At 36.0% G+C, this 15511-nt stretch overlaps 1 protein-coding gene across 1 annotated transcript in view; it reads right to left on the bottom strand.

Annotated features, from left to right (window-relative positions):
- The window catches only part of LOC139727725 (BAR/IMD domain-containing adapter protein 2-like), a 97928-nt gene extending 82530 nt beyond the window's left edge, over positions 1-15398 (bottom strand). Inside the window, exons 1-2 of the mRNA XM_071638703.1 lie at positions 15235-15398; positions 12886-12961 (exon numbers count right to left, since the gene is read on the bottom strand). Of these exons, the coding sequence (XP_071494804.1) occupies positions 12886-12961; positions 15235-15282 (124 nt within the window). The 5' untranslated portion in view covers positions 15283-15398. The remainder of the gene's footprint in view (positions 1-12885; positions 12962-15234) is intronic.
- Between the last annotated feature and the right edge of the window lie 113 nt (positions 15399-15511).

Raw genomic sequence — 15511 nt, forward strand, 5'->3', positions numbered from 1 at the left:
CCGTACGAATGCATACAACTGTATGTATCTCGATGAAGTAACACCTACATGTGTAATATGAGAAGCCAATTCAAATGATGTTGCTTAAATTACTACGTCTATATTCATCAATCTCATACAAGGTTCATTACTGGATTCACTACAATGTAAGTACTGTAAAACAAGAAAAATTCACAGCATGAAACTTTTGCGAATTGGAGCCAATCATGGCCTGTTTAGCGTTGTGAAACTTTCTTGAATGACAACTGAGATTTAATGCATTGTGTATAGATACACATTTCGTGTACAGCTGTACATTTTCCTTTCGAAAATCTTGGCTCCTAACAAAATTCCCAAATGTTTCATGCACGCAAAAATTTCTGGTTTGAGAGTAATTCTCATCTTCGTGTGTCATGCCTATTCTATCCACTTCTGTGGCATTTCATTTTTTTTTTAAAGCCACCAGTAGTCCATCTTCTAGAACATTTGGGTGTAACAGCCATGCAGGTAATTCTGCAATGCAGGGTACAGCCAACCTGCACACTTTCAATGTGTTCATTTACTAAAATCTACATTGTGTGATGCACCATTACACAAATGCATGGATCTCTGTAGCTGAGGATAACTGCCGCATCATTAAGTCCAATTTCACGTACCCGTCCGAGCATACTCACAAGCCTCCTCAAGCTTAAGTAACTCATGGGACTTTGCCTACAGGGGATAAACTGAGCAGCACCAGGGCATTTCATACTTGCAAAGCATCCTAAAATATGCATACATGCGCTTAACATTAAAGGACAAGTTCACCTTCATAAACATAAGGATTGAGAGAATGTAACAATATTAGTAGAACACATCATTGAAAGTTTGAGGAAAATCAGACAATCCGTTCAAAAGTTATGAATTTTTGAAGTTTTTGTGCAGTACCCGCTGGATGAGAAGACTACTGCAGTGTATGAATAACTTAGATGTCACATGCGTACAACAATATAAGGAAAATATAAAGAAAATTTCACAAAATTCCATCTTTTGAAAAAAGTACACATTCCCCTGACTCGTTACCGATAAATGTTATGGGTAATATTATTCCCCCTGCCTTTAGAAAGAGGAAAGTCAATTGTTCTTTTATTATGCGAAAAAAGTGAAAATATGTTGAATTTTCTTTTATATTTTCTTTATACTGTTGTACGCATATGACTCACAAGCTGTAGTAGTCTCCTCATCCAGCAGTTCCAACACAAAAATTTTAAAAATTCATAACTTTTGAACGGATTGTCTGATTTTCCTCAAACTTTCACTGATGTGTTCTACTAATATTGTTGCATTTTCTCAATCCTTATGTTTATGAAGGTGAACTTGTCCTTTAAATCATCCAAAACCATGTACATGTTTTGTATAGGGGCAAGTCCAAGATAAGGTCCCCTCAGAAGGCAAAATTTCATCTTTGCTCAATATTGACATGTTTGGTATCATTTTGAAGCTTATGAGTTGAAGTTTTGATTTCCATGGAGGAAAAAATTATATTACGTAAATTTATGCAAATTTCAAGGGCTTCATTTGCATAAATGTGAAACACAGCGTTACGTATGGGACATTTATAAAAATTCATATTAATTCAAAGGAAAGCAAATGATATTTGATTAATATGTGGACATAGGAAGTTCTTCAAATAGTTTAACTTGGTATGAAAATTTAGGGATTATGCAAATGATTATGCAAATTAGCTCGTGTCCTATCATGACATGTCCCATACGTAACAAATTGAGGTCATTTTTTTAGGTTTTTTCTGAAATTGCTAAGGTTATATTAATGCCCTTTTGGAAAGTTCTAATTTATTGTTTAGAGAAATTAAATACCATAGAAAAAAGAAAAAACAGTAAAAGGAATATTTTTTATTAGGCATTGAAATAATGTTACGTATGGGACAAATGCGTTACGTATGGGACATCCTCATACATAATGCATGTGAATGCATGTAGCTAGCTGGGAAGGTCTCTCAGTACACAAATGGTCAATCATCCTGAAGAAAGCATCCCAACATTGTAGCTACTTTTTGAGTTATAGACACTTTAAACAATACATGTATTTGACTGAACAATTTTCTGAAAGGGGGAGGGGAAAATGGCAAAATACACAATGAAAAATCAGCATTAAAGGGATGGTATAGTTTTTTTGTGGAAATGGGGATTCAGTTTTCAACATTTAATGAGATGATTGGAAACTAATTATATGAATTACTAAAGAGCATACAATCCTAAGACTAGAGGAATTCAAAGTTAAGTGATGGAAATCCAAGTTGAAATGGTTGTGATATAAATATTTAAACAGAATATAAAGTAAAATGATTTTTTTTTTTATTGCAAGTGATACACAAATTGTCCTTATTCAGGTTTCAATAATAGCCACGACAAAATTCATGGGTAATCTACTCGATCACTGGGGTTCCATGCAGCAGGTATTGCTTATTTATAAAAATTAATATTTCTTGTGTCAAGTTGTTTTTTATTGAAACGAAATGGCAAACTGCCCTTCATCAATGGAAGTAAACACCTTCAACTATTCAAGTTTTCAGTAGTAACTATCCTGATAAAAATAGGGCATACATACTCAGGTTGGTCATAGAAATATAGAATATGATTAAATATGATTATGATGGTAAATATTTGGGGAATATTGTTCCCTTGTCAATCTGGATCAGTATTTGAGTAGTGTCAACTGATTCCATTTCAATAATTATGCAAAAATTTGTTTATGGGTATTTTGCAAAATTATTTTGCAAAATACCCATAAACAAGTCTCTCCACACACTAAACGAATGGGGGACAAGGGGCATGCATACTCAGATTGGTCATAAAAATATAAAAATATGATTGAATATGATTAGGATGGTGAATATTTGGGAAATATTGTTTCCTTGACAATCTGGATCAGTATTTGAGTAGTTTCAACTGATTTTACTTCAATAATTATGCAAAATACCCATAAACATGGTTCTTCACACACTAAATGAATGGGGGACAAACTGTCCCATACGTAACTGTCCCATACGTAACACGTCATGTCTGTCTTTAATTAGAACCTGTAATTAGAACTTTTTACCTAATGACACGAAACTTACCTGTGATAATCTTGAGTGTTGTGACTTTCATCACAGTGAGTTACAAGTTGTAGAATGAAATACTTTCAGAGAGTTTTGAGGTTGAAAAAAATGTTCAAAAAAACAAAAATTTTCTGGTCCCATACGTAACGGCACATATTTTCTCTTCTAGAATATAAATGTGAAGGTCATTTTTCTCCATTTTTTGCATGATCATACTTCTCCTAGATATCAATCACCATGATAAAGTTTAATATGGTCAAAAGCCATTAACACTATTTTTCAGGTCATAAAAGTCTCTGAATGTCCCATACGTAACGCGCGTGTTATCTTGGACTTGCCCATAGTATGAGGCCTAGATAATGCCAAGTCTCATGCACCAGGTGTGACAGCCACGCCTCTTTTGAGGTCTTTCTCGTGTTTGTGCCCTTGACAAGCTTTTTTTTATCTTCATTAAAAAAATATATATAATAATAACAATAACAATAATAATGATAAAAAATAAATAAATAAATAGAAAAATAAATAACAATAATAACAACAATAATAATAACAATAACAATAATAATAACAATAACAATAAAAATAAATAAAAATGGATCTCTCTCAACAACATACAAAAGTCACATTTAGGGATGTCCAGCTTTTTGTTTGTTTGTTTGATTGTTTGTTTGTTTGTGTGTTTGTTTGTTTGTTTGTGTAAATTAGAATAAGCCAATTTATTTCACTGTATTATGCATTGATCATATTATTGCAATATAATGATACCCATGATGACTATGATGATAATTATGACAGTGGTGATGATGATGATTAATGGCAATGGTGATGACCACAAATCCTGACTAAAGAAAGAGCATAATTTGTGTAAATAATGGATTGATGAAAGAAATGGACAATGGGGAAATCAACAGTAAAGATGCTTGTGGCTAGAGATGGCAAACAAATATGATATAAAAGGAAAGAAGATATCCATGGCAGAAAACATACGAAAAGGCTATCTGTAGTAGAAGTAATGTGTACAGTGTATGACTGCTACAGCTGTAGTACAGGTGGTAAGAGTAGACACAGAATTGGCTGATGTATGGATATAGTGAGTGGTATTGGTGGTGGTGGTGGTGATAGGAAGGAGCATGTCTGTGCAGCATTAGTACCGGTGCAAGTATACTTTAATAGTTAATTAGCAGTCATTATAGCTCTAGTAAAAGTAGCAGTAGAAGTAGTTACACTAGTTGCATTAGTTATAGAAGAAACATTAGTACAGTAGTAGAACGACATAAACAAAAAAGAAGCAGAAATGGAAACTACATTGTAGCAGGTTTCATGCAACAAATCACTGCACATAATATCACAAATGTAGGAAGCATCCTTCAATTCTTTTGCCAAAGGAGACTTAAGTGGCACAGATAACATCATGTTAATCAATATCTAGTGAACGTCATTTACAAGTATGGCTTTTACATGTACAGAAAGCCCATTCATGACAGCAGCCAGGCTCACATTAGTAACAGAACAATGAATAGTGAGCAGTGCCTGATACACAGCCACATTGATTTGACTGCAGAGGAGGTTCACATTAAATCCAATCTGCAATACTGTAGTGTAGGCCTTAAGCAAGATATAAGTTGTACGTGTATTTTCACTATACGAAATTTTCACAACTTGGAGACGACGGACTCCTTCGCGTCACAAATTTTTTGCAAATAGCCACTGGCATTCAATGTAGATAAGAATTTTCACACGCATCTTAATTCTGTGCTTCTTGGCTCTTGCAAAATTTGCACAATTTAAATGCACACAAACAATTCTGGTTTTACAGTATTGTAGTGATTTGGGACAAAGGGGCTCTCTTTTTATCCATTGAACACTTAATCTTTCCTAAAATTTGAGCATGTCAGACATCAAGTACTGAGTTATGATTACATATATGCAGGTGAATTTTAAAGCCATTACGTGTACATTGTACTTATCGTACCATTTGCAGATTTAAAAAAAAAAAATTAACAGCTTCAGTGCTTCAAAATAGTTCTATAATCCATGTGAGTTACAAATGTATATGTACATTGTGTACATGTATGGATAGAAACACCCAATGTAAAAACATAAACCATCGTAATTACTGTTAATTACACAAAATGTGAACAACAGTTTTATTAGAATAGTTTCTACAATAAATCATACTACAATTATGAATTATTGAGAAAATTAGTGATATAGATACAATCCATGTATTTGAGGCTTTAATGTGAAATCTTTCATATTTTATGGTAGGATGTATTGTGAGGCAACTGAACTGTACATGGTATGCATCAAATGTTTTTGTTTAATCACTGGTACAGTGTAGCTTTAAGCAGGCACACACTGTGTATCTTACAATGTTCCAGCAGAAGTGAGTTGGAATGTAAACTTGTCAATCTACATTTTGTGGTTTGGATGCAAAGTTGCGGAGATGCACAGTGTACTACAGTACTGTATAAGACCCCGTTTACAGTGCGGGGCTGGGCCGAGCCGCAGCCGAGCCCAGCCTCAATTGCGGGGCAGCCCCGCAATTTTGTCCGTTTACACTGCCGGGCTCGGCTGCGCTTTTAATTCAAACCTTTCAATATTTTGTCATAGTGGCGCTCTGCTTGTAAACAAACGCAATTTGGTATAGTCTGGTTTTCAGACCCTTTGCCAACTGGATTCCGTGGCGACAAAGTCGCCGTTCGGCCCAAAGGCCTTTACCGAAGGAAAAATCCTTTGCAGGACAAAACCACCTTAAACTATACTAGTTTTCGACGTTGAGGGGGTTAATATCCTGAATAACGAAATAGTACGGGCAGAGGGTTTGGAAGCCAAACTAAAATTGGCCGGGCATTTGGCCCAGTTTGCGTTTACACTGAGAAAAGGCCAGGCTCGGCCACGGCCGAGCCGTGGCCGAGACCACCTCTGGAGCGCGGCCAATTTTGGCCCCGCATTTGGCCTTTTGCGCATTTACACTGAAATGAAGGCGGGCTCGGCCGCGGCTGAGCCGCGGCCGAGCCTCGCACTGTAAACCGGGTCTAAGACTGTTGATCTGTCTTAAAGTGCACCTTAATCCGTTGAAGGCTAGTCTCGAGTATACTCAGACAGGTGTCTAAGATGGGAAATGGATACATGTACTAACAACATCAGCCCGTTGTGCTCATCTCCCTGATGTGATTCCTGCAGCAGTCACAAGGGAAACATTAACCACTGAATTATTCATTGAAAATGAGTACACGCACCACTGATGCCCTAATCGCTATATCCTGGTCCGGTGTGAGGTCTTTCTGTTCTTGTCTTTTCTTTTTATACATCACTTTGTTAACATTCTGCATTGTATACAGTACAAAGTATAGACTTTACCAATCATTGTATCCTTTCTATTTCATTTTACAAGAAAACATTCCGCCTTTTTTTTCTACTTTACAAGTTTTAAGAAACATCCACACAAATACTTCCGTTGTACAATGTAGCTTGTCAGAAATTTACCACCTATAACAAACACTACAGTACATTGTACCAGTCACTTGTATTTGATGAATTGAACGTAGACATTACCCGTTTTAGAATAACATTGATTATTAATACATTGCAGATCTTGTGTACACTTTAAGCTCTGTATCAATTTGTAAAAGTGGAAATTTTCACGGTGTTGAAATTTTTGGGCATTTCACGGTGTTGAAATTTTTGGGCATTTCACGCAACCAGAAGCTAGCGCGAAAATAAAAGCACGCAAATATTTTTGTGTGCTGTATGTTCCAGTAGTTGATGTCTTGATTCCGCGGAATTAAAAACACACGAAACTCTTCTAACCCGGCCAAGCGCGAAAAATTAGTCGCGTGAAAATATCCACTTTTACAGTATATTACTTTGTCCACAGCAGAGAAGTTGAAAGATTTTCTGCACAAACATAGATGGTACAAACCTTGACTGCCTTTGTCTGACATACTCAACAGGGATTCAGATCATTGATTTAAATTTAAAAGTGCAGTTCATTTGTCATTAATCACTGAAAAAAGGCCTTACAGTGCTGTATTCCAATCACTTGGATAAATTAAAGAGCTTTTTATATATTGACTAAATTTGCAAAACTTTAGATCAAGAGTACCATTGATTTCAAAGTCAACAGTAATTACTTCACAGTGTTTGCTAATTCCACTCAATATGGAGTACTAGTATTCCTACACTGATTGCTTTTTGGGCACACAAAATCAGGTGTATTCTACACGCAGTACAAACCTGTATGTTTACTTTTTTATGTCAACAACAATCTTCTGAGCTGGTTCTACAACTTGCTTTAAAGGTCCCACACATTGTCTTCAAAATGATCCCATTTTTCATGAGAAAAAAAAGAGCCCTGCATTGTTTGTTTACATCAAATTACAAGTTTGTCTGTTTTTTATGGGGAGTGGGAGCACATCCTCCATGGCACAAATTCCTTGTCAATTCTGATCATGTAAACACGGTATAACATAAAAAATCAAAATAAAATAAAAAATTACAGAAACTTCTGCTTGTGACCATGTAATTCAAAATGAATCAAAAGGGACATAAAGAAAGGTGCATGCAGCATACTGTGTTTAGCTGAGAGACTGAATTCATTTGCATCAATCAGCATGGACTACAGAATGTGATATTCAACTACATTTGACCACCATGATTTTTTCATCTACTGATACCTGTTAAGAGTCCCTCAAAACAGAGCACAAGTTAACCACCTACATGTAGAAACATGCTGTGTTCATCCCAGATAATGGGGACTTCAGTCACAGCACAAAGCACAAAGACCAAGTCTTTTTGCACAGTTGACCAGTTGTGTTTTGATTCATATGATCTTTTCCAGTGGTGTCCATCTACAATGATAATTTTGTAGCTGAAATTACATTCTAGCTAAAGTATACTCACGAAAAAAGAAAAATAATTAATTAAAAAAATGAATACATATTGTATGCACATAACTATAACACTTAAACGAAATACTATGTCCTAATTTTGCAGCTGGACTGCAATCCTTCAATCAGCTCTGGGAAATTGTCTAGTGCAGATGTTACATAATCTTTCTCATTAAAGCACACTATACACTGCATAAAGGTACAGGCTACGTAAAACACAGTGCTCAATGACTATAGGGGCATTTCCGTGAGTTGTGCGACATGACCACCAAAATTTTACCCGCATATTTCAGGACAACTGATAATCTTACTTTGTTAGCCATAGTTTGAAGTGTGTGAAACCAACTTTACCTTTAGGAAAAGTTCCCTTTTGTGCATTTTTATACCTTTTGAAACCAGAAAGCATTTTTTGACCTAAAAATTCCTAAGAATGCATTTCTGTTGCTCTTTGTGATAATTTTTTATATTTGAGGCTCAAATCAAACTTTGTTTGGTTTTACAAATCAAAAATATGTTGATCTAGCAGTAAATAAAGTGGAGACCTCGATATAAGATATGTACTTCGGACAGCAGCGTGCTCTTACATAGCTCGAGAAGCTGCTGTAACGTGAGTTACCGAAACATGAACTTTTTAACCTAGCAATTTTACTATGCCCAACTGAGACATGGCATTTTGGATTATCAAATAACTATGCAGCACACATCCAAGAAATATGATGGGACTTTATATAGTCTTTGCTTCAAATTCTCATAACAGAGGTCTTAAAATTGTAACGTGAGTTACCATGTAACGTGAGTTACCACAATGTAACGTGAGTTACCAACATGATTTTTCTTTAATACCAAGAAATGATATGAAGGTTGTGATTGTAAGTAACCAATGAGTACATGATTACTGAACTCTTGTATGAAGATTCTATTTCCAGTAGATTTTTATTCTCTTGGTCTCTCTCTATCACCAAACCAACTGGTCTACATGTACAATGTATCAATTACACATGTTCATCACATGTTAACTTCTGAAAGAAACTGTTCCACATTTACTATTTAATATTACAGTGCATGTATACTGATCTGTTACAAAAGTTGTTAAAAGACATTTCTTCTAAAGCTGCATGGACCTTGTTCCAGCAAATTTTCAAAATTTTGTGATAACTATTAATAGCCTCCTGATTGGGATAATCACTGCATGATTACTCTTGAAAAGTTCTTGTTTTTGTAATTCAAGTGATTACTATTTGACATTTCATAGTTTATACCTACCTGTATAGACCAAAGCCATTGTTTATGAGGCTGAAACATTTACACTGTACATGAATGAACAGAATTTTAAGATTGGAGCTCGCTTCCTGCTGTTTTTTCTGAGATTTTTGAGAACTGAACATTGTGAATTTGACACGCTTATGTGTTTTATACTATTCTAATCAGAGGTTTTAGCTATATTGTTGCAAAATCCTACAATGAAACTTTTCCATGTTTACTATAATTTACTTTACATGCTGATCTATTACCAAAAACTTGTTGAATGTGAACCTCATTATCAGACATTTTCTTTAAGAGCTGGACAGTCATGTACCTTAAAGCAAACTATCAACATTTTGTGATATTAATAGTTAGCCTCCTGATCACAAAATATTAACTATTCATGTTTTTCATTGGGATTTACTGCTTCAGTCTGCTTGATTACTCTAGAAAAAACTGGTATACTTTTTACATGTATGTACAATTTAAATTATGGATACTTGACATTTCATAGACCACAGCCATTGTTTTTTAAGGCTTAAACATTTATGAACATGTTTTATTAAACTGATCAATACTGGTAGCAGATAACTAAAATTTATCTGCAGTTTCTGTAATTCAAGTCTAATTTCTGTACCAGTTTAGTATAAGAATTTGTAAACAAATCAAACATACAAACAATTGATTATCGAGTAATTCAAACAATTATCAAATAATTGGAATATAAAATATAATATATATTGTTTAAAAGTTAAAAGATTTATTGAAATATTCATTTCTGAACCTTTAAACTCTCCACAGACTACATGTACAGGTCTCTAGTCTCGTGACTCAGTGTATTAAATGGAATAGTTTATGGATGACTTGTTTTATCTAGATAGCCTGAAATCCATTTAAATCCAGTAAAATGAAAAAACAATCAAATCAAATTCTCAATTAAATCCTCAATTTCTGATGCATTTGTTAACTGGAAAAGAGTGTAATTTAATGAAATAGACTCTGTTTCATATCATTTTGTTGAATACAATTTTTGTCTCAGTACAAATGAAAGCTTGGAAAATGACTCAATGAAAAATGAAATTTATCTTCAAGTTGGTATTCTAAATGTAAAGTTTCCTGCCTTTTGGTAATCTCATGGATAGAATGGGATTAATTACTGTCAGATCAATGTTCAAATCAATTTAGATTCTTTATTCATGGAGTTTGTTTGTGAAAAAAAGTTGTCTTGGTAAGTTTTCTTTGGATTATTAAGACAAAAAATCGTCTTGTGATCATGTGGACAAACTGTAACGTGAGTTACCGTAACGTGAGTTACCGCTTCACATGACGATACCTGGAGAATGTAAGACAATTTGAATTTTTACCATACTCTGTGATGTATGTTGTTAGTCCATGACTTTGACACAATAGACTTTAAAGTCTCTCTGTTTCTTGTTTGAGGAAACTTTTGAATATAAGACATGCCAAATTTTTGCATGTCCAAATTATGTAACGTGAGTTACCGACATTTGTAGTGTTTTTTCTCATAGTTCTCATAAGAGTCTGTGGATGTAATGTTGCTGTGAGGTAGGATGGAGGTGCATGATACTCATTCACATATAGTAACTCATATCACTAATTAGGTTTTAAGGATATTGATCTCAACGACCTAATTTTGAGTTCAAAATGTAACGTGAGTTACCGTGGAAATGCCCATAGGCATTAATTGATTTGGATTTCAGAGATCGTTTATACAATGTACTATATATGGATCACCAAGGTCAAATGGGGAGAATCCATGTAATAATTTTGTTTCCAGGGGCAACCTTAATCTGCATGTCTAATTAATTCCTGATAGGATCAGGTACTGTGCAGTGTACAATTACCTGGATGTATAATGTGTGCAGGATGCACAAATGATGTACATGTATTCTGAATGTATGGAAGCTGTATTCTGATTAATGTACACTTGTACACAATGTACAATGTATGCTATAATGTATCAATGTATGCTAGATGTTAACAGCACTCATGGAGTACGTTGTAGTAGTGCAGGTGAGTACAGTAAGAAGCATTCAATGCTCACTCCCACGTCTCTCCTCTGCTCAAAACCTGACTATAATCTGTCGGCACATTTGTTTGGCAGAATTTGGGCCGTCATGAGTCAGCCTGCCACCAGCCAGGATACAGGGTCCTCTCTCTCCCTCCCTCTCTCCCTCTAGCCTCTCTCTCTCTCTCCCCGAGGATGTGGAATTGGAAAGTTCATCTTCAGGTCCAAAACCCTTCAACCACATTATCCTGTCTAATTTCACTACACACCCATTACTACTCCACAGTACCCCCCCCCCCCCCCCCCCCCCCCGAGTAAGCCCCCCCCCCCCCAATACTTTCCGTATGTCTGAAAACATTTGCAGTCAATCATGAATACTTTAGAAATGTGTTACGATATGTACATACCTGGGTACAAGTACCTTCTACTGTCAACTTTTTTAATATAAAGAACACTTTCATATATTTTCATTACTGTATCCAAGGTATCGTTGCATGAAAAGCTATTGTAAAAATAGCATTGTCTCATTACAAAGCTGTAAATACTGTACATTGTACATGTTGTATGGTCTAGAGTCAAAGGCTGAGGTGCAATAGGCTGCTGGATATGTAGAGAAACTAAATAAATTGCACTTTTATGATATCCCATCCCCCTCCCCATGATGTACATGATTTTTATTTCTTTTTTGACAATACAGTATATACATATCTGTGTAGTTAGCATAATTTTCAACCTGTTGAACATTTATAAAACATTTATGAGTGAAATTAACTGTCCTTAATGATGCAATGAATTTACCTTCCAATACAACACAATATTGACAGGGTTTGATAAAATTCCTTTCCCTGCTCATCAATTTCACGCTTTACTCGTATCTCCCTCCCAGGACCAGAGAAATAAATGCAAGGTGATGAGAATAAAGGTGTCGCATACAATACTAGCTTACCCTTTTAACAACTTCTAGACGCTTCTTGCAACATCAACATCTTGTTCAGTAACTAAACTCCGTAAATGTCACTCTTCTCTTCTGTATCTTTAGGTTTAGAGAAACTGATCATTTGAATGGAGACAAACTTCCAGCATGGTATATGTTTCAGGCAAAGAAACATATTTTTCTTTCTTCTTTTGGCACCACACGCCACCCATGCGCACACACACATGTATAGTTACAAATTGTACACACACAAAAGTGAATGGTGGCCATGCAATCATACCTGAAAGGGGGTAGCAGGGTAAAAGACTTTAAATGCAATGTGCAAAGACATTTGCCCATGGCCTAAGATTTCTCCATCAGCTGCTTACAGTTTCAATAATTTCCTTCCTCATTGCGGAGCACTTTGGGGTTGTAAATAGGAATTTGCTGTGAACTTTTGTTATTCATCTAATTTGGAAGTGTATGCCCACTATAAACTTCTGAGATATAGTGTTTTTTTTATAGTTAATGTTCAAATTTCATTGAGTCATTCAGTGCTTGAGATGCAAGAAATATAATTCAACCAGCTTGAATAGTTTTTGAAGGGGGACACACTTCCTCCCACTTCAATGATAAAGCTTCATAAATCATGATATGATAAAGACAAAATATTGCAATGTTGGAAAAATAGAATAATTCAGTTATTAGGTTAGAGAAAGGAGAGACTTACTCTGGAGGGCCTTCTCATAGGCTCTGCCAAGTGTGACCAGATTCCTGACTTCTGGGTTGAAACCTTCTATTGTGTGCTGCAGGAAGAAAGAAAACAAATGTATGATCTGCTGGAATCACGATTTAACACCAATTTCTCTCTTACATTAAGGACTAATATGACTAGTATTAATTTTGCATCCATGGCACGTTATAGATAAATGACATCATGATATTAATGAAGGAAAGACAGAAGTTTTGTCAAAACTACATCTGTATTACCTGGGTAAAGACTTGCAATGCCTTGCTTTGTGAGGTCTCATCTCTGCTCTTACATGTATGTTGTTATTTCTAATTGTTTATCATGCTTTTCCTCCTTTTCTATCTGTTTCTCTGTTTGTTTTCAGAGAGGTACAATGTTACCACATATGTGCACATCTGCAGAGTTTTCTTTAGGGCTGGCTTTTAATAGTTCTTGTAGTACACAGTACAGAACTTTATGCCACATATTCATGTTTCATTGGTCAACTACATCAGTACATGTCAAAACATCAGTTGCACAAATAAAGGCATACTTTACAGTTGTGAAACAATATTGCATGACAAACAAATTGATCGATGGGTTTTTGTCCAGTTTTGTCAAGAAGTTATAAAATAAAGAGAGATGGCTGAATGTTTGATACAAAGTCTACTTTATATATTATATAAAGGAGCAAACAATTTATCAAACAAATAGAGTAATGCTTTATCAAGTAATCATACTTTAATACACCATTGATTTAACATTGTCCTTTCACATGCTGCACATATTGTGTTGTAACCCACAAATAAGATTGTTACCAAATCTATTTCAAATACTTTATGGGATATGAGTACAGACATAGTGTGCAGTTACAAATGGGTTAGCTTGAAATTCTAACATTTCTAGTCCTGACAGGGTTTCAATTATCTCATGTATAGCACAAGATTAACAAAGAAGAAGGGGGGGGGGGGGGGGGACTTCATTGTTTACACCATGTATTCATAAGCCAGAGTAAAAACAAATCCTATCCTAGCACTGTGGCTTCTGGAAGCAAATTACTTATACTGTACTATTGTAGTCCTAGAAACAATACCTTGCTCCAGGTCTGGCTGGGGAGGTGCCTAATCCTCTCTAGCCTCGCCCATCACTCACTATCATTAACCTGTCGAGGACAAACTGATTTTGCTACAAGCCTACAACATGCATTCCCATAGACACCTGCCCGAGTATACTTGGGACTCGTCCTCAATGGGTTAATCAATGATTTACAAGCTTGTGAGTGTGAGGGAACTGAATTTACTATTATAGTCCATATTTATATACTAGTTTACTACAGTATGTGTGTGTTTATTTGGCAGCATTTCATGTTTGCATGAACCATTGTTCGTTCATGGCATAGGAACATTTTGGGGTGTTCTCTTCTTCCTACTTGGCTTTGTCTGACGACGTCTATGTCTGTGCAGTCTGTAAACATGGTAAGCCTTTTAACTATACTTTATATGTCCATATAGGCCTCTACATTCTTAGTTTAGAGTTGGACTTTAGTGTCTCTAATAATATGTCCATTTTTTATCTAGGCCTACTTCACTTAATTTACTATTGGTATTCTATACCCGACTACATGTATATTAGTTTTACGCAGCTAGCACAGTTAGAATGTACCGTAGATTTAGACCCAAGTCTCAAAATCATTGCTGAAGAAATGATCAAGAGACAGCTCAACAGCTCACCTCAGTAAACTCAAGCAAGCCCACGCCTAGACAGAAAGATCCGTCTATCCGGAGGAGTCTTTTATTTTTTTTATGTTATCGCTCTCGTCCGTAGTATATAAAGATCTATATATACAGTATAGTACGTATTTAGTAAGGAGGGGGTCCGTGAAGCCAGACTCAGTCTCCGCGGAACATTTCCCCGACGACAGACCGATCTTTCCGTAAAGCCCACGCCCATGCCAGGGCCCCATCTTTAGACTTGTGATTGATTCAAATCAATCACAACTTTACGATTGAATAATGAATGGAAATCCATCTTATAAAAAAGTTATGATTAAAATTAAGACGGAGAACTGCAATCAATCAATCACAGGTTGCGATTGATAGCAGCTTTCACGAGATTTGTGACTGATTGATTTCTATCACAAGTTTTATAAGACAGGGCCCAGGCTAGGCAGTCCTAAAAAGCAGCACTCTCATTGCATCCCGCGGGACACGTCGGGGACACCTGCCACACCTTTCCGATGCAGCAGGCCATTCCTCACCCACTAATACACTACAGCAGCTAGCAGCGCATTCGAAGGGGGAAGACCGAGTTTATCATGCACAGACTTGAACACAAGTTTAAAACGCTTACCCTGTAGACATTTTCTGTCATGCGATGCAGTTGCTCCCCGGTCGCCATGGTAAGGACCTACTTCCACATGTAAAAATCACAGAATTTCTCTTCGGCGGCTCCACTCCTGCATTGAATTTAGTCGGACATCAAGTTTCGTGTCAACTTCACGCACGTATTGCATGTGTACGGTATGATGTGTATATAGTGTGTGTATTGGTTTGCAGGTGGGTGGCTTCTCTTGTTTTCATTTATTCGCGCGCGCTGAGTTCTTTATTTGTACGTGACCATCTATACG

The sequence above is a fragment of the Diadema antillarum genome, unplaced genomic scaffold, assembly GCF_040938485.1.
Source record: "Diadema antillarum isolate AM-2024a unplaced genomic scaffold, OU_Dant_1.0 seq00000146_RagTag, whole genome shotgun sequence".
Taxonomy (NCBI): Eukaryota; Metazoa; Echinodermata; class Echinoidea; order Diadematoida; family Diadematidae; genus Diadema; species Diadema antillarum.